Raw genomic sequence first — 22,891 nt, forward strand, 5'->3', positions numbered from 1 at the left:
TCTTCCTTTAACTCTGTCTCTGTTGGGAAGTGTTCTGGAGTTGTGGAGGCAGCACTGGGCCACCAACACCTCACCGGACCCCCACATTTTACGTTGTGGACTCACAGTGATGAGTTGCTCTTTATTCTGTTCTCCTGCGTACATATACCAGTCTCCCACTGCTCCTCATTTCCTCTCCTCACCTGTCTTCCACAGCCTTTATTCTCCAGCCCATTCCACAGAGTTAGGGGTAGCAAATACACAGAGATGTGGTTGTACAATCAAAGGATGTAAAGCCCTTCCCTCAGGGGAAACTTCTAGGCCAAAAATCTAACTCGAAGGAGAGATCAGCTCAAGGGCAGGATTTTCTCTAAGGACATATTTTTTATTTGCTTATTCCATATTCATTGAAACAGTCATCTTAAATTTACACTTACTCTTTCTGTTCATTTTGAATGGACATAGTAAGAGATCTATAAAGTTTATAGGGTGTCTCTATTGGGGATATTTCCTATAGATCCCAGACTGAACTCCCCAGGACAGGTTAGTCCTTTCTAACCACAGCAGGATTCTTATACAGTTGCTTATGTTTGGGTCATAATGGAATTTGTTATGGTGTTTAACTGTCCCTTTTCGATGCCAGGGTAGCTCACAGCTCTCCTGGGTCCATTTAGTCTCTTGCTTTTGGGGTGCTAAGAACAAAGGGCAGCTGAGGCTTAAGTCTCATAAACATGACAATGCCCAAGAGTATATAGTATCTGCAGTCAATTAACTCTGAAGTTACAAAAGCATAATATTGCCTTCCTTTGTCTATACAAAGCTGAGGGCTGGGGGCATGGCCATCCCAATCCACCCAGGACAATCTTCCCAACCTGGGACTGCAATGGTCCTTGTCCAGGAGCAAAAAAGGATATTTGTCTAAAGTAAACTGCAGAGGATATAAAGGAAAGAGAAAGTCAACATTTCACTTCCAAATACAAAATCCAGAGATCTCTGAAGAATCTGACTTTACAATTCACAGGTTGTGGTTATGGGAAATGGGTGATTAACGTATAGGGGAAGCAGAGCACAGGGAAGTTAAAGATGAATACTAAGGAAATGGGAGTGATTGGGATGGGTGTTACTCAGTAAGCCTAAGCTCCTTGTAGCAGAGGAGAAATGATGAACCAATGTTAAACCTAAATTGTTTAGAACTAGAATCCAACCAGGTTAATGGGTTTTGTTTTTTTAAGCAAGAAAGTTTTGGTTTTCCAGGAGTCAGGACATTTGCTCAGGAAGCCCACTGGGTGTGCTAGTAGTACATTTACTTAGGGCCAAAGCCATAGTACAGTGAGTAAGGACTTAAGCATTCAAGCAATCGACCCAGGTTCTATGCTTTGCATCCCATATGGTCTGTACCAGAGTGATTCCTGCTTGTAGAGATAGGAGTAAGCCCTGAATCTGCCGGTTGTGGCCCCGAAACAAAAATCACACAAAGTAACACTTATATTTACACATATATATGCACAAACAATGGTGAAAGAACAATAGGGATTCACGAGAAACTGTGAGATTCTGTAGCAGGGATAGATCAAAAATAGGGGATTTTTTTCTTTTTTTGGGTCACACCTGGCAATGCACAGGGATTACTCCTGGCTTTGCACTCAGGAGTTACTCCTGGCAATGCTCAGGGGACAATATGGGGTGCTGGGAATCGAACCCGGGTTGGCCGCGTGCAAGGCAAATGCCCTACCCGCTGTACTATCTCTCCAGCCCCAAGAATAGAGGATTTTTAAGGACCAGAAATTTGGCTCTTTTAGTGTTTCACTCTCAAATTTGTCTTTGTACATCATTTTCCCCCCCTTCGGTAGAATTTGCCTTTTTTCTTGTTATAGTTTTCACCACAGCCTACAGTGCTCAGTGTTTACTCTTATCTCTGAGCTCAGGGATCATTTGACAAGAGTCAGGGTAACATGTATTTAGATATCTTTGTTTCGATGTTAGGTGACAATGCAGAATCAGGGGACTTCTCCTTACCCCCAAGCCCCCAGTGTGTGAGGGACCAGTCCAGCATTTGCCTCTCCACTCCTTAATTCGAGTCCACAGATTCACCTGGGTGGCAAAAAGTTTCTCAGTGCCTAGACTCTGGCTCTTTAAGGTACCTAATGGAAACGGAAGTGATGTCATAAGTGACGTCATAAATGTCATGGTTCATTTTCCATCCCTGACTCAGAAACTGGGGATATTGCTCATTTGGCAAAGGGCAAGTAAATTTGCACCCCATCCTGGAAGGGGGACTCTGAAGAAGGATATAGTTGCAGGATTGAAGCAACCTCCTGTGAGCACCCTGCGCCTTCCCGTTTCCTCACTCTGAGCTGAGGGGCCGAGACAAATTGGGGGCAATTTTGCGCTGGTTTTTCACTTGTTCGCCAACATCCAGGTGGATCGTGAGGTGTGATGGACGTGAGGTGTGTGGGGACACAGAACTTTGGGGGTGAAGTGGGGGCTGTCTCAAGGTTCAGGGGTGACAGTTGTGAGTTCGTGATTCTGGCGTGCCTCTTTCGCCACGATCGTCTCCAGCCTCGCGATGGGGCAACAGTGGTGAATGCGAGAATCATCCGAGGGCTTGGCTATTCCAACCGTCCCAGCGGTCCCATGTTTGAACCATCAGTCCTAAGCTTGCTTCTGTAGAATCTCCAGATTTGAGGGGCAGAGCTTCAGCCCCTCCAGCTAATGGCAGGAGACCTGTTGCTGGTCATTTTCATTGTCTGCCGTGAGAGCCGCGATCATGCAGGGTATGTGAGAGGGAAGGGGGCCTTCAGGTTGCTGAGGTTTGCCAAAGAAAATGTATTTGGGGGGGTATTTTTGGTTCTTTATATTTTAGGGGGGAGAGAGGGCACATACCCGGAGATGCTCATTACTCTAAGCTCATGTATTGTCCCTGGCACTGCTAGGGGCCATATGGGATGCAGAGGATTGATCGTTTCATCTAGTCAAGCACTCAATTCACATTATTGCCATCTAACCACAATACTTGTATATCTTTTTTAGGTTCATGAATTTCAGCTCCCTCACATCAAGCTGCAAAGCACCCCTGACTCTCTATCTCTCCCTGAGTAGATGACACCTGCCATTGTGGTAAATACTGAGGTCCCCGGAACAGAGTGCCCAAGTGCATGTCCTTGTCCACCCTGTAAGCGAGTGTTGAAGGTTTGTCCACTCTAAGTCACATCGTGGAGCCACATTCCAGGCTACAGTTCCCAGGGAGCAGCACTGCTGCCAGCCTGCAGGAAGCGCTAGTATTTGGGAGCTCTTGGCCTGAGAGTCGGCCCCTGGCACGGCCTATAGAGACTTTACTGTGGGAGCCAGAGAAGAATCCGGGGATCAGAGAATGCTTTCTTTCCCTCGCCTGTAGCATGGGCCTAGGCTCCTCTCATGAAGTGCAGCACAGATGCCAACAAAATTTGCATCCCTAGCGGAGACAGGAGATTCTGACATTGTCTCCCAGAGTTGGAATTGTGAGGCTGTGCCCGAGGGTGTGGCTAGTCTGAGCTCAGGAGTGGGAGGAGGTGCTCCTCTCTGGTGCTCACTGTTCTGACTTCTCCAGGTCTTTGCACGGAGCCTCCTGCTGATCCTCAGAACAATAGTGACAGTAGAAGATGGTGACGCGGCTTCTGATAAACCATTCCCAGGTACTAGTAGACGGATAGAATGACATGAGGTAGAACCAGGAGTCCCCGGGCTTCCTGGGTCATCTATTTGGGTTTATTTTGGATAGATTCCAAGATGAGACTTCCGATTGGTCTGTTCCATTCTGCTGTTTGAAGCTGCTTTTTGTGTATGTTCATTTTGTTTTATTTGGCTTTGGAGCCGACCCAGTGGTGCATGAGTATTACCAAAGCTCAGTGCTCAATGCTCATTCCTGACAGGTCTAGATGACCAAAGGGATGCTGGAGGTCCAAAGGTTTCATCTTGGGTTTTCTGTTTTATTAGGGGTGGCAGAGCAAGGATTCTCACAATCATTCCTTGTGCTACACTCTGGCATTGCCCCTGGCATTACTTTTGGGACCATTTGGGATATTGGGGATCGCCAGTCCTACATGCTGTCCCAGGAACAGCTGTCCTGTTACGCCAACCTGCTGCTTCAGCTTCTTTTGCATTGTTTTTGTCATCAGCTGTCCTCTTGACTCTGTGCTCTGGATTCACAACAGACTGGCCTCAGAGCACCCTGGGGTGTGCTGGCCCCGTTTGTGCCCTGGCAACTACAGTGACTTGGGCCCCCAGACTTGCTTTTCTCCTGTTTTGTCCTTCCTACTTTGGAGAGACTACCTGCTCGGTCATACAGTCTTGCGTTCACATAATCTTGTGTGTGGATTTCTGGGCATGCGCCGATCCCAAGGAGAAAGAGCCAAGGGTCTCTGAGGCCAGTAGAGATTTGGGGGTCTAGAAACTTCTACCTTCTTCGAGCGGGATTTGGGCGGTCCTGAGCAGTGAGTTCCTACAGGCACACATGCCATGCACTGCTCTGAGAAGTTGTCTATATGTCGAGTTCTCAATCCTAGTGGTCATGTGCTGTGGGGGTATATCGGTGAGCGTGCAGTGGTTTTTGCTACAGCCAGGATAGCCTTTTGGATCATAAAAGTCTCTGTTCAGGTGATCCTCTCTACAGTGCTCACTGGAACAGTGGTGCTCGAATTGGCCGGGGGGTTACCAGGAAAGGCAGATACATCCAAGAAACTTCTGTATAACTTCCTCCCACTTTAGCAGATCAAGTTGCCTTATGTGATTTTGGGGGCCCGTCAGTCATGCGTGTGCATGGAGGCTGGTTCATTTGGAGTGGAGAGGCCCAGCGACAATATAGGACCCTGGGACCTGGCCTCAGAGTAGTGGGAATGAGGCTAAGATAGACTCTGACTCCCACCCTCTCCGTGTGCTGACTCAGGACGCAGTGACCTTCCATGATGTGGCTGTGAACTTCACCCCAGAGGAATGGTCATGCCTGGAGACCTCTAAGCGGAAGCTGTACAGGGATGTGATGCTGGAGACCTACCAGAATCTGCAGGCTGTCGGTGAGAGCAGTGTGCAGCCAACCCTGTCTGAACAGACCCGCGTGGGCTCCCTGGGGTTGGGTGGCAGCTGTGTGTCCAATAGTAGCTCTGTGACGGGCTTGGATGTTGGACAGCCGTGCAGTAGCTCTTCCCTCCCTCTTTTTTTTAGGGTTCACCTGTGGATACTTAGGCCTTACTCTCAGCTTTATCCTCAGTAATTTCTCGTGTGGGGTAGCCGGATCCTATGGTGTGATTTATATCAACCCTTTTCGACTGTGTCCATGGGAAGATCCCTATTTGCCCAGTTATTGCTCAGTTCCTTTTAAATAGTTCTATCCATTGGTGCATCAATTTACTTTGTGTACTACACGAAATTTTGTGTGTTTAATTGGTTTTGCTGTTGCCTTTGTTTGGGGGGGGGCACAGTCCACAGTTCTCCTGGCACTGTGTTAAAGGATGACTCCTAAGAGAGCTCAGGGGCCATGGGGTACCGTGGGCTGAAACCTCTTGGGAACTTAAAATGTTGGTGCCTCACCCCCAGTACATTTGCACCAGTCACTCAAGTCAGATGGTTTTTGCATTTTCTTTTTTCCTTAGGGATTAGGGATTATTCCTGCCTGTGTATTCAGGATCCACACCAGGCCTTGCTCCAAAACCATATGGGCTGCCTGGGTTCAAACCCACATGTGTGTCCAGTGCTTCTGTCCTTTGTGCTGTACTATCTCTTTCCCACCACAGGGAATTTGATATCTCGTCTCTCAACTCATTAGAAACTGCCATATTTCAGTGTTTGGATTTACTTCTAATGGTTCTTGTGAGACTTCAGCAGGAGTTAGGATTTGCTCCTGGACTCTGCACTCAGGGATCACTCCTGGCTGGCATGAGGGACCCTAGGTGATATCGGGTTTCAAAACTGGATTGTCCGTGAGAAACTCCTGCTCTGCTGTCTTTCTGGATACATTTTTCAACTTAAAAAAATAAGGGTCTCTTGCCACCCTTGGCCATATCCAGATATATTATGCACTTAGTTTTACTGAAATCTGTGATGAGGTCATGAGGGGCTCAGGAAATTCCATGTGTTGCTGGGCCTAGAGAGACAGTACAGGGAGGAAAGTGATTTTCATGCAAGCAGTGATGTAGGTTAAATCCCCAGCATCCCATGTCATCCCCGAGCACTAGCCGCAGTTATTTCTGAATACAGAGTCAGGAGTCACCCCTGAGCATTGCCAGGTGAGACCCCAAGCAAGACAAAAACCAACAATATACTGTGCTGATCAACCCCCTGTCGGCCATACACAAGGTCAGGTCTAGAGTATTTGTGGTATTTTCTTGAGTCTTACCTCTCGAATAACTAGAAATATGTGGCATTTTGGAAATGGACATTCTGTTCATGCTTTTCAGATATATGCCCACTTATATCAGGAAAACATGGGAATTTTCCTGTCACCTTTTCCCTGTGACTTATCCATGCCTCTGTGTCTGTTGGGGCAGGACACTCTGGGATGAAGCCTGCGGTGATCTCCTGGCTGGAAGGAGGAGCCCTGAGGTTGGGGAGGAGAGGCGTGTATGCAGGTGAGTGTCTGAGGACCCTTCCTGGCTCAGGCCCTGTGCAGTGAATGGGTGCGCTGAGCATGTAGGAAACACGCTGCTGAGACCGGGGCCTTGGTCTCCTGGATCCTTGGGTCTGTGCCGCACTCATGCTGCTCTTCATTTCTCTGGACTGTCAGTCACTGAATGATCCTGTAATTTGCTTCCATGGCTTTCGAATAAGTAAGACAATAACAGAGCTAGTTTGGATCTGAATGATAGTACTGCAGTGAGTGCCTTTCAGTGCCTGAAGGTGACGTGTTCAATAATTTGTTCAATAACCTGGTTCCCCGAACATTACCAGGTCTACTCAAAAAACAAAAACAAAACCTAGTGTAGAATTGCCAAGATCCTCAGTTTTCCACTACCCGAATCTTTTCTTTAGTTTGGGACTCTTTGGACTTTGAGAACCACAGAGATGTACTCTTAACTACATGGCATCATTATGCTACGTTTTTTGACAAGTCCTTGAATTGTATGTTTTTCAGTTTCAGAACAGAAACCGCAACTTCAGGATTTGGCATTACAGCACTTTGATTTGGGCATGGGGTCAGCAAGTACGAGTGAGTTGGTAAGATTCTCTAAATCAGAATAAATATTATTATGCCAGAAGAATTGGACCAAGTATGTGAATGTTAAGGTGGAAGGCTGGGAATGGCAGGGAGGAATTCCAAAGTCTGATGCTTAGAGTATAGGACACTTAGCTTCACTACATACTGAAATAAACCATGTATAAAAATACTGTGAGTTTTGATTTGCTTGACAGTGGTAGTCGTTTTGAAAGCTAACTGGTGCGCCCTAGAGAGGGTGCAGTGAGGAATATACTTTCTTTGTACATGGATGGATGGTCCTTACCCAGCACAACTTATAGACAGCATAGACCCACAGAACTGATCCTAGACACTGCATGGTGTGCCGCTCCACCCACCCAACCCCCAATAAATAGAAACTACAAAACAGAAAGAACAAAAAACTCCATTGATTCTGAAAGCCATCACTTGTGGTGAGAGCTTTGCAATGGCCACGTGGTCTTTCTCAGCTTCGTGGTGATGCAGCGTTGTCTTCACCCCTGCATCACAGGTTCCACACGGAACTTTAACCAAACCCACATGTGGATCTATTTCATTTTCTCTTGAAATAGATGCTTCCGTTTTCTATAGGAGGAATTATTTCCAGTTGTATTTCTTCATTAATTTAAAGGGGAGAAAGGCACACAATTTATTGACTCTGCATCCATCAATTTAGTGTGTCCAACTTACAGTAACATGAAATTATTCTATCGTATGACAATTCATATGTCGGTAATTGCATTTGTGTGGTGAATATGTGTAAAACCACAGCTGAAGGGCTCAGTTTTTTGTCACGAAGACTCAGTGAATAAGTCAATAATTAGAATCCTCTGTTGTTCTACAGGAAACGTGCCACCCCGAGTGGAATGTCTCTGATCCTACACTGTGTGACAATATCTCTAGTGAGAAATCCTACCCTCAGCCCCATGAGGACGCCGAGACAGGCGGGATGTCTTCTGAGGGTGATCAGAATGGCGAGAGCTACCTCACTCTGAAGAAGCCCTCTCCTGGAAAAAGTTCCTTGGAGTGCGTTATTCTCAGTTCACAGACAAAAAATTCCCCAATGGGGCACCTGCTAGGGAGAGGAGCACTGTTTATAGTGAGTCCCTCACAGCAACATACCCTCAACCACAGTCACCGTGAGCAGAACCCATTTACGTGTAAGGAATGTGGCGGAGCCTCCCCATTTTCTCAGCACTGTGGTGTTCCCTTAGAAAACCACAGTGGACAGAATCCCCAGAGAAGTCAGCCCCGAGAACAAAGTGTGAGTCAAGGGTTACCCCATCATGACCATATGAATATACATGCAAGAGTGAAACCTTATACATGTGAAGAATGTGGAAAGACCTTCAAAAGACCAGCACATCTTATTTTGCATAGGAGAATTCATACAGGAGAGAAACCATATAAATGTCAGACTTGTGGGAAGGCCTTTATTCAGACCTCAGATCTTAATAGACACATGAAAACTCATAGTGGAGAGAAGCCTTATATATGTCAGGAGTGTGGCAAGGCCTTCACTCAGTCATCAAGCCTCAGTAGACATGCAATCATTCACACTGGAGAGAAACCTTATAGATGTAAAGAATGTGGAATGGCCTTTTTTTGGGCCTCAAGACTTAGTTTACATAGGAGAAGTCACACTGGAGAGAAACCGTATATATGTAAGGAATGTGGGAAGACCTTTGCTGTAGCCTCAAGTCTTAGTGTACATAGGAGAATTCACACTAAACAGAAACCGCATATATGTAAGGAATGTGGAAAGGCCTTTGCTGAATCCTCAACACTTAGTATACATAGCAGAATTCACACAGGAGAGAAACCGTGTATATGTAAGGAATGTGGAAAGGCCTTTGCTAGTGCCTCAGGACTTAGTGTACATAGGAAAATTCACACTGGAGTGAAACCATATATATGTAAGGAATGTGGAAAGGCATTTGCTAGAGCCTCAGCACTTAGTGTACATAGGAAAATTCACACTGGAGAGAAACCGCATATATGTAAGGAATGTGGGAAGGCCTTTGCTGAATCCTCAACACTTAGAATACATAGCAGAATTCACAGTGGAGAGAAACCGTGTATATGTAAGGAATGTGGAAAGGCCTTTGCTAGCGCCTCAGGACTTAGTGTACATAGGAAAATTCACACTGGAGTGAAACCATATATATGTAAGGAATGTGGAAAGGCATTTGCTAGAGCCTCAGGACTTAGTGAACATAGGAAAATTCACACTGGAGAGAAACCGTATATATGTAAGGAATGTGGGAAGGCCTTTGCTGAATCCTCAACACTTAGAATACATAGCAGAATTCACAGTGGAGAGAAACCGCATATATGTAAGGAATGTGGAAAGGCCTTTGTTAGAGCCTCAAAACTTACTGTACATAGGAAAATTCATACTGGAGAGAAACTTTATATGTAAGGAATATGGAAAGGCCTCTGTATGTCCTCAATACTTAATGTACATAGGAGAATACGCACAGGAGAGAAACCATATACATGTAAGAAATGTGGAAAGGCCTTTTGAGAAGCCTCAGATTTAGTTTACAAAGTAGCATTCACGCCAGAGAAAAAACTTATATATGCGAGAAATGTGGGAAGGCCTTCTGCCATTCAGAATCCTTGTTAAGCACGGGAAAATTCACAGTGGAGGTAAACCTTATCAGTGTCCGACTTGTGGGAAGACCTTCATTTGGTGCTATTCTCTTACTCATTATGTGAGAATTCATACTGGAGACAAACTGCATATATGTCAGTAATGTGGGAAGGGCTTCATGTACCCTTCACATCATAATAAATATATATAAATTCATACCGGATGATTTGATCCCTTAATAACAGTCTCTAAGGACAGAACAGGACAAGTCAGTCAAGCAAGTTTCCATTGGACACAATGGTCAAGGGTGTTAAAAAAGTGCAGTTAAGAGGGAAGTAAGCCTGCCTGCTCGAAACAGGCTTCTCATGTCATTGAAAGGTACCTGCTGATTTTCACCCGGGCTACACCTATGCCAGTATTCTAGTGCTTAGAATTGCTTGTGTGTTATCTTGTAAATAATGGGCCCTGGTGATGAAAGTAAGGAGGAAGGTGACTGAATGAACAGGTACAGAAACACCCCCCTGCTCAGAGGTGACACAGCTCACTACTCTGTTATTGTTTGCTATGCTTCTGGCTTGGCCCAGAGGGGCTCTTTGGTGGGAATTATGACAGAAATCAACCAAGATGCAGCACTGAATTTTTTGAAAATGGGGAAACAGGTAAACCTTCATTCTTCAGTCTTTCCTGTGTTAGAACTTGGAATGCTTGAGCACCCTGAAAATCCCGGTTTGGGAACTTGAGCGGCAGGTCACACCAGCTTGTAGGGCACTTTCATGCTTTTTTTTACTTGTTCGGGATATCCAGGCTTTAGGGTATGTGGAGCTTTTGAGGGGTGCATTGGGGGCTGTTCTGTGGCTCAAGTATCATGGGTTATCCTGAGGCCCCCTGCAGCCATGATCGCAACCTTGTCCAAGATGGCACTGGAGGGTGGGCACATGGACTTCAGGCCTTAGTGTGAGGAGCCTGCAGAGAGTCGGGGTATTGGCCATCTCATTCCTCCCTACTCGAGACTGCGTAGGACCCTGCTTGGAGCCTTTGGACTGGACATAACGCTTATGGAACCTCCAGATGTGTTCATGGGCAGCCGCCAAAGGAAAGGGACGCTTGCTATCGGTCATTTTCATTGGCTTCCGTGCTGGGTTTGGGACTTTGGGTCGTGTTTGTACAAGTGAGAGATACTTGCCTCTGAAAATTTACTCTTTGGATTATTATTTTTTTTTCTTTTTGGGTCACACCCAGCGTTTCACATGGGTTTCTCCTGGCTTATGCACTCAGGAATTACTCTTGATAAAGCTCAGGGGACCATATTGTTGCTGGGATTTGAAACCGGGTTGGTCATGGGCAAGTCAAACATCCTACCCGCTCTGCTATCACTTCAGCCCCACTTTGGATTAATTTTACTAGCTTTTTTTTAATTCAGGGGAGTTGAAAGGGATTCTTTGATGCTCAAGGTTTACTTCTGGTTCGGCAGCTCAGGAATTATTCTTCAGTGCTGCTGGGTTCCTATGGGATGGGGAGGTTTGACCTGGATCAGCACAGTAAGCATCCTACTCGCTTTACAGTGAGTCCAACCCCACTATTGGTGTTTTTTTTTTCCATATATAGAATTTCTACTTCCCGGGTGTATGGAACCACCAGCAGGTCAATCTGTGCCTGTAAGGCGAGTGCATCAGCAAAATGATGGCACCATCAGACTTCCAGATACTCCGAAATAGATGCTGTGTCTTTGGCCAGACAACAAAAACTTTGGGCAAAGTCTTCCAAGAAAGTAAACGGCCAAAAGTTAGGTATGTGCAAGACACACCAACAAACCATTTCCGGCTCAGCTATATAATTGGAGGCAAGATCTCTCTGGTTCCTGATCAAACTGCTTAAAGGCTATGATCCCAGAGACTCAGAGACAAATCTCAGAACTCAGCGGCTTTTTGCAGAGATGCGCCCGGTTCCTGCAATGAGCTACCAGTGACAGACCACCACAAGGGGGACAGGGTGTGTCTCTCCGTCTGAGCCCACTTGGTGGCTTGGTGGCCACCATCTTCCAGAGGCCATTGGACAGGTTTGGGCCTGCAGTGACAAGACATGCGGGGCCTCATGGGATTGGGGTGGACTCTGCCCTTTCTTCCCCACCTCAATGAGACCCCGAGTCGCTGCCCATGTACGGAATCTCTGGCTTTTGATCACTCAGCCATGATCCCAGAGTCTAAGTAACAAATCTTCAGAACCCAGCGGCTTTCAGCAGAAATGTGTCTGGTCCCCACAGTAGGTTACCAAAGCTGAGTATTTCAGGTGGCAATAGGTTTCGCGCCTGGCGGCTCAGTGGCCACCATCTCTAATTGCATCTGGACGGTTCAGATTGGGACTGCTGTGAGGAGACATGCAGGGCCTAACTGGATGGTGGTGGAGCCGGCCCTTTTCTCCCCACCCCAACGAAACCCCGAGTTGTTTGGCACCTATGATTGACCTCTGTGGCTCGTGATCAAGGTGCATAATTGCCATGATCCCAGATATTCAGAGACAAATCTCGAAACCCAGCGCCTTTTAGCAGAAATGCATCTGGACCCTGCAATAGGTTACTGTCCCCGGTCCACCCCAGGGGAAATTGGTGCTCTCCCCACAACTGCTTCCACTTGGCGGCTTGGTGGCTTCCATCCTCCAAAGTCCTTTGGAAAGTCAGGTTTGGACCCTCAGGAAGAAACGTGGGGCCTCTCAGGATGGGGTGGAGCCGGCCAGTCCCTCCCCTCCCCCAAAAGAGCCTATGTCATTCCCACGAATCGTCTCTCTGGCTCATGGTAAAGCTGTTTAATGGCCATAATCCCAGAGACTCTGGAACAAATCTCAGAACCCAGCAGGTTTTGGTAGAAATCCCTCCAGATTTAGTTGTTAAAATTTCAGAATTCCAAAATAATATGTTATTTTCAACCAGCAATCAAAAAAGAATTGTCGATTGTTGCATTTTTGCCAGATCTGAGTGCTGGGGTAAAATACCAAATAATAATGGTGGTCTCATGTCAAAATATTGAATGTAATCAAAGTAGAGAGAAGAATGTGGAAATTATCTGCCCCACAGTTAGTGGGAGGCTGTGGAATGGCGGTATACTTGGGTTTTAGTGGTAGGAAATGGGCACGGTGAAGGGACGGGTGTTTCATTGTATGACAGAGAATTAAACCTGAAAGCTTTGTAATTGCTCTCCCATTTTTTCCCGTTTTCTCCCATTTATTTAGAAATGGCCAGAGCAATAGTAGGGCAAGTAGGATGCTTTCCTTACATGTGGCCAACCCAGGACTCCTCCAGTCCACAACATTTTTGAGTTGCTCATTGGACATTGATTATCCCCTTCTCATCGCTAGACCATGTTATGTGGAGGTGTGGCATGGGGTAGGGGTGTCTTCTCCCCGGAGCTGTTCATTACGGATAGATCCTGTGCTTTGCTTTCTTGACTTTGTTGTCATACTTCCTTATCTGTCAGGTATGTCGAGTAGTCCATGTGTTTCAAGGCCCTTGTATCCCCGGCTGTATAACTAGCCTGGCTGTACACCTAAAGGGTCGAGTGCACTTTCTGGACTCCACTCAGTCAATCTGACACCATGCATATCTTTGCCTTTGGGTCATTGCCATGGTTTTTTGAATATGGGAAGAATTTAGTTTTCTTTTGTTTTGGGGCCTGGGAATGCTCAGCAGTTATTCCTGGTGGTTCTCGTAAGTTGCTTTTGACAGTATTCAAGGATCAACCCCTGTCAGCCTCAAGAAGGCAAATGCCTACCTGCTGTACGCTTGTACGCACCAAAAATTGTTTTATTGTGTGTATGTTAAATTGTGACTGTGAGCCCATAGTGAAGTTAATTAGGACGAGAACAGCAGTGCATCTCGGTGGGTGCTCACCTTACAGATGCCACCTACCTTAGATGTCCAGCATCCCCTATGGTATCCCAAGCATCACTGGGTCTGATTAAAAACAAAACCCAAAAGGCTTTTTTGGGGATTTCCGAGCTCCTCCTAGCAATACTTCCCGCAGAATTTCCCTTTCTGTAGACTTGCTTGGACTGTGAGAAGTATGGAGATGTCCTTCACCTGCTTGGTCATTCGACTGCATTCCATTCAACATTGGACTAATTCTCATTGTGCATTTTGTTTGATTTCAGATCTCAAATCACAGTTTTAGAATGTGGCATTACAGCAATTTCTTTAGGAACAGGGGTATTGCATACAAGTGTGCTGTAAGATTCTCTTGTTGAAACTAACTATTATGCCATTGGAGTGCTCAGTGGACCAAGCATGTGACATGAAAGGTGGGATACGGCTCCATCCCCACAACCACATCTATGGTCTCAGCATCACAGGAAAAATATCGGAGCCTAATGCTGGGACTAGAGGGTCCTTAATCTCAGTGGGTGCTGAAATATGGAAATTTATTTTATTGTATTGTTTTTTTTTTAAATTTTCATTAAAGTGCCAGTATTTTCAAAGTTATTGGTAGTTGTATTTAGGCGTACAATAATTGAACACCAATTTCTGCATCAGCTTTCCTCCACCCGTGTTCCCATATTCCCTCCCCACCCCAGTCCCAACTCTACCCCCGCCTGTCATCTGGACAAGCACATGACTAGGTTTCAGTGGTTACAGCTTAGATCTCTTGTTTTCAGTTCTGTTGCATCTGTGTTTTGGGTAAATGGCTACACCCCTCACTCATGTCACAGGCATAAATGAATTCCTGATCCCTGTAAACTTCTGGTTCTCTTTCACCCCAAATTTCTTTCCTTCTTTGTCAGGCTTCTCTCTAAACACTGGAATCAGGGATGATTTAAGCAGCCCCTTTACAGTACATTTCCATATCCAGTGTTCGGTATTCCACAGATGACAGAACATCATCCTGTTTTTGTTTCTTTTTCTGGCTAACTTCACTCAAGACGGTATCTTCCAGTTCCAACAGTGTTGCTGCATAAAACCAGTAATTCTAAAACCTAAAAAATATATCACTTGATCACTTGATCTCCCTTTATTCATCGATTTATTCGAGTGGGTGCCAGTAACGTCTCCATGCATGCCTGTTGTGTGCTAGTGTAGCCCAATGGCATCCGTTCATTCTAGGAACATGTAGACCCTCAAACCAATCATTCAGGGTCTTGAAAAAGAAGTCTGAGCATCTTATAGGTGGGCGTCCTTGCAATCTTTTGATGTCCCGTGGAATCCAGTCAGTAAGGGGTCTAGCCCAGTGTTGTCTGTAAACCTCATTATGTGTCCAGCCCATCTGATTTTTGATGCCTTGGCAGATGAGACAGCGTCCCTGATTCTTGACCGTTGACGGAGATCAGAACTCCGGATTCTATCTCTCATTTGAGTGATGGCGTGATATTCCAAGCATAGCTCTTTCAATTCCTCTTTGAAAGACCTGAGTAGCGTTCTCATCCTGTTTTTGTAGGGCCCAGGTCTCTAAGACATATGTTAATGCAGGAAGAAGAGTGGAATCGAAGAGATGTGCTCGTAGCTGGAGGTTCTTTGTCCTCTTACTTATTTCTTCAATGCTCTTGAAGGCATTCCAAGCCGCTCTCCTCTTCCTGCATAACTCAGGTGCCAGGTCACTCATCATGTTTTTTTTCTCGAACTATGTATATATAACTGTTGCATTTGGAGATGGTGGTGCATTGAGAGCGAATGGAGCATCAGGAACGAGACTGTTTCTCATAACCATTGTCTTCGTAAGATTCAGCTGTAGTCCGACCTTTCCACACTCACGGTCGAAGTACGTCAGCATTTGTGCCGCTTGGCTGATTTTTGGTGTTATTAGAACGCTGTCATCAGGAAAGCGGAGGTGGTTTAGTTGCCGACCTTCACTCCCATTCCTTCCCATTCCCGTCATCACATGATGTTCTCGATGGTGGCACTGAAGAATTTTGGTGAAATGGTATCACCCTGCCAAACTCCTCTCTTGACATGTATAATTACTTCTTTGTAGAATGATGAGATCCTGGTAGTGAATCCGCAATACAGCTCATGGAGGATTCTGATGTATTGAGTTTGTACACCCTGATTGGCTAGGGTTTCTACGACCGCTTCCATCTCAACAGAAAAAAAGGCCTTCTTTAAATCAATGAACTTTAGACAGAGTGGCATCTTGAACTCCTGAGAAACCTCAATGAGCTTAGTAATCATGTGGATATTGTAGATGGCACTGAATCCTTTTGGGAACCCGGCTTGTTCACATGGTTGTTCTTCATCTAGTGTTCTGCTAATCCTATTCAAGATGACTCGAGTGAACAGTTTGCAGATGACAGACAATAGGCAGTTTGGGCAATAGTTGCCAATTTCATAGATGTCTCCCTTCTTGTATAGTAGTACAGTCTTGCTGGTTTTCCATTGGGATGGAACCTTGCATTCAGACAGGTAGCGTGTGAAGATCTGAGGCAGTGTATTGATGAGTACTGATGGTAAGTTCTTCAGGTGTTCAGGTCTGATCTTGTCTGGACCAGCTGCTCTTTGTTTCTTTACCGAAGAGACGGCGTGTTGAATTTTGGAGAGGAGAACATTGGGAATAATATGTCAATTGTGCAGAATGTGGTATGTGGGAAAGTGGACGTGGCTATTAAAGAGATCTGAGTAGAAGTCATGAATAATCTTCTCCATTGCCCTTCTGGAAGATGTGATAGATCCATCAGTAGTGATGCGTGATATTCCAAGCATAGCTCTTTCAATTCCTCTTTGAAAGAACTGAGTAGTGTTCTCATCCTGTTTTTGTAGGGCCCAGGTCTCTAAGACATATGTTAATGCAGGAAGAAGAGTGGAATCTTCTTTCCATTGCCCTTCTGGAAGATGTGATAGATCCATCCGTCTTGTAGTTGGTGATGGACAGGCGGGCATTACGAAGGCTTTTCATGGCTTCTGCCGCATCTACCAGCATCGCTGTTCTCCTGTCTTTGAGGTCATCCTTGATGGCTTCTCTGCATTGTTTTGCGCGCTTGGAAGTCTGCTTGCTGTTTCCTGAGGCATGTGCCAATCCACGTTGTCGAATAAGTTCAAGATTGTTCGAATAAAGGCGGGTTTTTAGTGGTTATCGCTCTCGGCCCCGAGAGTCCCAGCAGCAGGAATCCTGGAGCAATGATGGTGTGAGCCTCTCCCCATCTAAGTAAATAGAACAAGATAACAGAAAACTCATTGATCCTCAAGAGGACTCTTCTGCAGGTGAGATATTTTCAAAGGTCTGTCTCGGCTATGTGGGGATGCATCATTGCCTTCGCACGTGTATTCCACTAAGCTATCCCACTAAGCTCCACACTAAGCTAGTACCAAACCCAGTCTCGGGCCCCTTTTATTTTCACTCTAAACTGGTGCTTCAATTTTCTGCAGAGGGAGTTATTTCCATTTACTGTGTCTGTTCTTTGAGTTGGAAAAAATACACAGCTATGTGACCTTCCGTAGGTCTATTTTGCTTGTCCATCTTGCTGAAACGTTAGGTCGTTGCCTGGAAAATCCATCCACGTGTCAGAATTGCAACCAAGTTGGGTAAATGTTAGAAACCAACCTGCAGGTCTAGAATTTTGTTGACGAGAAGACTATCAGGCACAGCACAGTAATTGGAAGTCTTATCTGCTGTTTTTCAGGTAACAGCAGCCCAGGTGGAATTCTTCTGGTCATGCACACTGTGTCAAAATCTCGAGTGAGCAGGTATGCCTTCAGCCCCAAGAGGATGCCAAGACAGGTGGGATGTCTTCTGTGTGTTACCAGTAGGAAGTGAGCGCCCACGCTGCAATCAAGCGCTCCCCTGGGACAAGCTACTCAGAGACAGTTCTGCTCAGTCCATGGACACAAACTGCCCAGGGGAGAAGCCCCTGGACTGTGGGAGAGGAGCACTGTTTATAGTGAGTCCAGTTATGTTCCAGTTATATACTCCACAAGATATGAAGACTGGAATAGAACCCAGGTTACCCAAGTAAAAGAAAGCTCTCACACTGTTTGGCTCTCCATACAGTCCCACGAACATGCCTGAGTGCTTCCTGAGGGCAGAGCCAGGAGAACCTCTGCGCATTGCTGGATTTGTGGCCCCCAAACCATGAACAAACCAAATAAAACCAAAACACCCTCAGTCCCTTATTGAAGGATAATCTCACCCCAACGTGGGTGTTTCTGAGTTGTATCTTGCTGTATCCATGCTGCCTCTTCCTCGTAGAAGAGGGTTGGGTACCCTCAGAACGTAGGGTGATGAGGTGTTGGTTGCCCATAACAGGAAATATTTCTAAATGGTTTGGTCACAGACATAACAAAGTGGCTTCAGGTGTTTTTTAGCTCAGAGTGTCACAGTCACTGTCCTCCCATTGTTCATTGATTTGCTCAAGGGGGGCCGGGTAACATTTCGAGACTTGTTACTGTGTTTGGCATATCAAATACATCACGGGTAGCCTGACAGGCTTTGCCGTGTGGGCAAAATACTCTTGTTAGCTTGCCGAGAAGGTGGAGGAATCGAACCCAGGTGGCCATGTCGGCCACATGCAAGGCAAACGCCCTACCCGCTGTGCTATCGCTCCAGCCTTGCAAGTTTGCCTTGCTCTGTCCACATCAGGTTCAATCCTCTGCACCCCACTTGGTTTAGAGGCAAAGATAGAGCATCCCACTCAACCCCCGAGGTGATTCAGCCATGTATCCCACAAGATCTGAAGGCTGGAATCGAATGGTGGTCACGCATGTGAGAGACTCGTACCCTCAAGGCTCTCCTACCACTGCCCCTTTGAAGCTCTGTGTTTGATATTTAAGTACCCCGTACTTAACATAGAAGCACCTTAGGGTGGAAAATTCTTAGAGAAATGGGCCTGGAGAGGGACGGAATCGCTCACAGCTCCATCTCATGGCATTTCAGCATAACTTCCGCGGTCCAAATTTTCCGATATTTAAGATTTTCAGCCCTTCTCTTTGCTTAAATGTTAAGTATGGGGTCATTAAGGATCCAGCACGCAGCTTGGGCCGCTGCAACGGGAGCAGAGCGGATAGGGCTTTTGCCTTGCATCTAAAGCACCAGGGTATAGTCATAGAATTCCCCTGCAGTTCTTCAGTCATGTCCATAGTGATTCCTGAGTGCAGAGGCAGGAGAAGGCCCTGATCATATCCGGGTGTGGCCACAACCATAAAGGAACAAACAAGAAAGAAAAGTAAAACACAGAGCTACAGTTCCTTGATGGCGAATTCCAACACCTCGACTTGTGGGTGTCAGAACTGTATATTCTTCCATTCCCCACAATGGTGTAGAAGACAGAGAACCCTCATAATGTAGGGTGATAGGATGTAGGTTGCTCATAACAGGAAACATTCAAAGGGCTCGGTCACAGGCATCACAAGGTGCATTCAGAACCTTTCTTGTACAGAGAGAAAAGAACAATTAATGTGAAAAAATGAACATGCCTTGCTCATTTAAGTTTCAGTTCAATCCTCTGCACCCCTCCAGGTTTAGAGACAAAGCTAGGGCAACCCACTCGACCCCCAAGGCGATTCAGCTATCCACCCAACAAAGATCTGAAGGCTGGAATCGAACCCAGATTACTCAAGTGAAAGACAAGCAACTGCAGGCTTTCCTTCCTACTGCTGCACCTGTGAAAGCGTCTTACTTGATCCTTAATTACCCCATACTGAACACTGCAGCAAACCCATGGGTGGAAAATTGTTAGAGAAATGAGCACGTTTTGTTACTTTATGTTCTCCAGATGAAAGCAATCTTTCTATGTCTGTCCCTTTCTTTCAGATTAACACCCAAGAATAGCCGAGACAAGTGCCAGGAGGTTTAATTCATCGCATGGAGGCCAGCCGCACATGCTAGGGAAAAGGCAGCTCAGATAGAGAAGGGAGCACCAAATAAAGGGTGCTAGGAGGATCCTCCCAGGATGGGAGATGCATGCTGAATGTTAACTATAGACCGAACATGATTGCCACTCAATGCCTCATTTGCAAACTACAGCCCCCAAAAGGAGAGAGAGAACAAAAGGGAATGCCTGGCCACAGAGGTAGGGTGGGATGGGGGGATGGGAATGGGAGGGACTAACTGGGATCAGTGGTGGTGGAGGGAAGGGTACTCGATAATTGTATAACTGAAACCCAAGCACAAAAATTTGTAAGTCTACAACTGTACCTCATGATGTTTCACTAATAAAAAATAAATAAATAAATAAATAAATAAATAACAAAGAAACGATCCCAGAGAGGGACAGAAACGCTCACAGCGCCATCTCGTGGTGTATCACCAGAACTGCCGCGGCCCAGCTTTCCCATGCTTTAGATTTCCAGCCCATTTTTTTGCTTCAATGTTAGGAATAGGGTCATTAAGGATCAAGCAAGCCACTTGGGTCGCTGCAGCGGGAGAAGAGCGGTTAGTGCTCTTGGCTTGCAGTCACCGGCCCTGGTCCATTCTCTGGCTCTCCATACAGCCCCACCATCATGCCGGATTCCTGAATGCAACATCAGGAGAACCTCTGTTGTTGCTGGATTTGTGTCCCCCAAACTATGAACAAACCAAATACAACCAAAACAGACCCAGTCCCTTATTGGGGGATTCCCTCACCCCATCGTGGTGGTTTCTGAGCTGTATCTTGCTGTATCCATGCTGCCTCTACCTTGTAGTAGAGGTTTGGGCTCCCTCAGAATGTGGGGTGCTGGGGTGTGGGTTGCACATAACAGGAAATATTTCTCAATGGCTTGGTCACAGACATAGTAAAGTGGCTTCAGAAGGTTTCTAGCTCAGTGAAGAGAACAAAAATGAAAATAAATGACTTTGCCTTGCACTTTCCACGTCAGTTCAATCCTCTGCACCCCTCGTGGTCCAGAGACAAAGCGGGAGCAACCCACTCGACCCCCAAGAAGATTCTTTCTTTGGCTCTCCATACAACCCCACCATCGTGTCGGAGTGATTCCTGAGTGCAGAGCCAGGAGTAACCCTGAGCATTGCTGGTGTTGGGGCCCCAAACCATGAACAAACCAAATAAAACCAAAACAGCCTCAGTCCTGTGATGGCAGATTCCCCCACTCTAACTTGGTGGGTTTTGAGCTGTATCATGCTGTATCCCTGACCCCTTTTCTTTGTAGAAGAGTGTTGGGGCATCCTCAGAAAGTGGGTGATGTCATGTAGGGTTGACTATTACTGGATACCTTTCCAAAGAGCTGGGCCACAGACAGAGCAAAGAGGGCTCATAACTTTTCTTGTTCAAAGTGAATGACAAAATAATCTCACCCTGCTTGTAACCGACCAGATTCAATCCCAGGTACTCAATGTTTCCCAGAACCCTGTGGGCATAGACCAAAACAGTTCCCCCCCAAAAAAAACCCTCAGAGCCAGAGCTACAGTATAGCTGGTGGGATATTTGCCTTGCATACAGCCAACTTGTGTCCAATCTCCGGCATCCCATATGGTCCCCCAAGTACAACCAGGAGTAATTTCTGAGTGCAGAGCCTGGAGTAACGCATGAGCATTGCTGGGTATTACTCAAAAAGAAAAAAAATTCCCTGGAAGAAGTGATGTATTTAGATTTTCCAGGGAAGGAGATTGCCCAGTCTTAGGCTCAATATTTCTGTGTTAATTAAAATTCTTCTTAACACACCCTAGTTCCTCAGATGGCTGTTACCTTCACCCCAGACATCTGGAGATGTTGGAGTTGAATCTGGCCTCTGCCACCCTCCTCCACGGAGAACAGAAGACATGGGAATTCTCATGTGTATAGGAACCTCAAAACTCAGGACGGAAGATGGCACCCTCAGCTATGCGGAGTGCTGTGATACGTGGACATGGGGTCTGGAGACCTTTAGAACTGAGTTGGTTGGACACATCATACTGCGGGAAGGCAAACCTCTCCTGTATCACCCTGTTCGCACTCGGGTAGCTGGCTCTGGAGCACTGCCCACTGGGTGTGCCTCCACACATAGAGTGAGTGAGGCAAGCCCCAGGCAGCAGGGACACCCGGACACAGATCCCCAGTTTATTCTCTAACCCAAGGCCCAGTCAGACACAGACAGGGCCAGAAGATGCTGGACTCTCTCATCCCCTCCAGCCCTTTTCAGGTGTAAGAGAGTTGAATCCACCAGAGGCGGCCTCCTCTTGGCACATGGACCCCTTGAGAATGAAACACCACAATTGGGGTGCTCCCCCATTGAGGTCTGGGGTCATCCCCCAACCCCCACCCCACCCTACCTGGTCTACACCTACTGATCTGACTATATAATTTGGGGGATGGGGTCAGATACAGTGGTGAGGCGCTCCACATCCTTCTGGAGTCCGACTTTGGTTCCCAGACTCGGGGACCCTCTACTTGCCCTGTTCCCGCAAATGTCTGGGAAAGCCAATGAGCGGTCTCCCTCGAACAGAAGGAAATCAATCTAGGCTTTTACCTAGGTCAAAGTCCCTTTGCTAAGGAGTTTGCCTAGGCAGGTTGGGAGTGATGATGATCTTTGAAATTCCTTTCCTGGCCTTTTGTTTCACAGGAACTTCTCTGGGTCTGTTGCTGGCCATAGGTGAGGGCTTGATCAGGCCTTAGTTCCTGTTTTCTACAAGGTTGGCTTTCACAAGTTCAGAGCTATTCCCAGGAAATTTACTGCCTTTTCCTTGGGAGGGGGAACCTTACCTATCTGCCTGCATGCCTACATCAATTCCCTCCAAACCATTAGGAGGTGCTGGACGTTAGGACTTTAGGAAACCTCAAACCTGGCCCCAGAGGAGTGACTCCTGAGTGCAAAGGCTGGAATAAATAAGCCCTGAGCACTGCTGACTGTGTCTCTCTCCCCAAAGATGCAAATCCTAAGGCTCCCAGTGCTGCCCAGGTCGCTGATTACTCCCGGTGGTACCAAGGGACCATGTGATACTGGAGGTGAACCCAGAAAAAAAATCTACAGGCAGAGATGCACAGGGGTTACTCCTGGCTCTGCACTCAGGGATTACTCCTGGCTGTTCTTGGGGGACACTATGGAATGCTGGAAATTGAACCCGGTTTGGCTGCATGCAATGTGAACGCCCTACCCTCTGTGCTATCACTCAAGCCCAGTGTCTCATTTTTGCTTGGACTCTGGTTTGAGGCAGAGACCACGGTTGGGGGGTTTATGATAGAGATCAACCAGGATGTTGCAGTGAATCCGGTGGAATGGAAAAAGATGCAAACCTCCACACTTCAGCCCTTCC

General features: G+C 46.5%; 1 protein-coding gene across 1 annotated transcript in view; it reads left to right on the forward strand.

Moving 5' to 3' along the window:
• The window catches only part of LOC130022007 (zinc finger protein 479-like), a gene marked incomplete at its 3' end in the record, with an annotated part of 74,330 nt that extends 64,845 nt beyond the window's left edge, over nucleotides 1–9,485 (forward strand). Inside the window, exon 2 of the mRNA XM_056112733.1 lies at nucleotides 8,664–9,485. Coding sequence (XP_055968708.1) covers nucleotides 8,664–9,485 — 822 coding nt within the window. The remainder of the gene's footprint in view (nucleotides 1–8,663) is intronic.
• Nucleotides 9,486–22,891: the final 13,406 nt, after the last annotated feature.

Source organism: Sorex fumeus, unplaced genomic scaffold (assembly GCF_029834395.1).
Source record: "Sorex fumeus unplaced genomic scaffold, SorFum_2.1 ptg000019l, whole genome shotgun sequence".
Classification (NCBI taxonomy): domain Eukaryota; kingdom Metazoa; phylum Chordata; class Mammalia; order Eulipotyphla; family Soricidae; genus Sorex; species Sorex fumeus.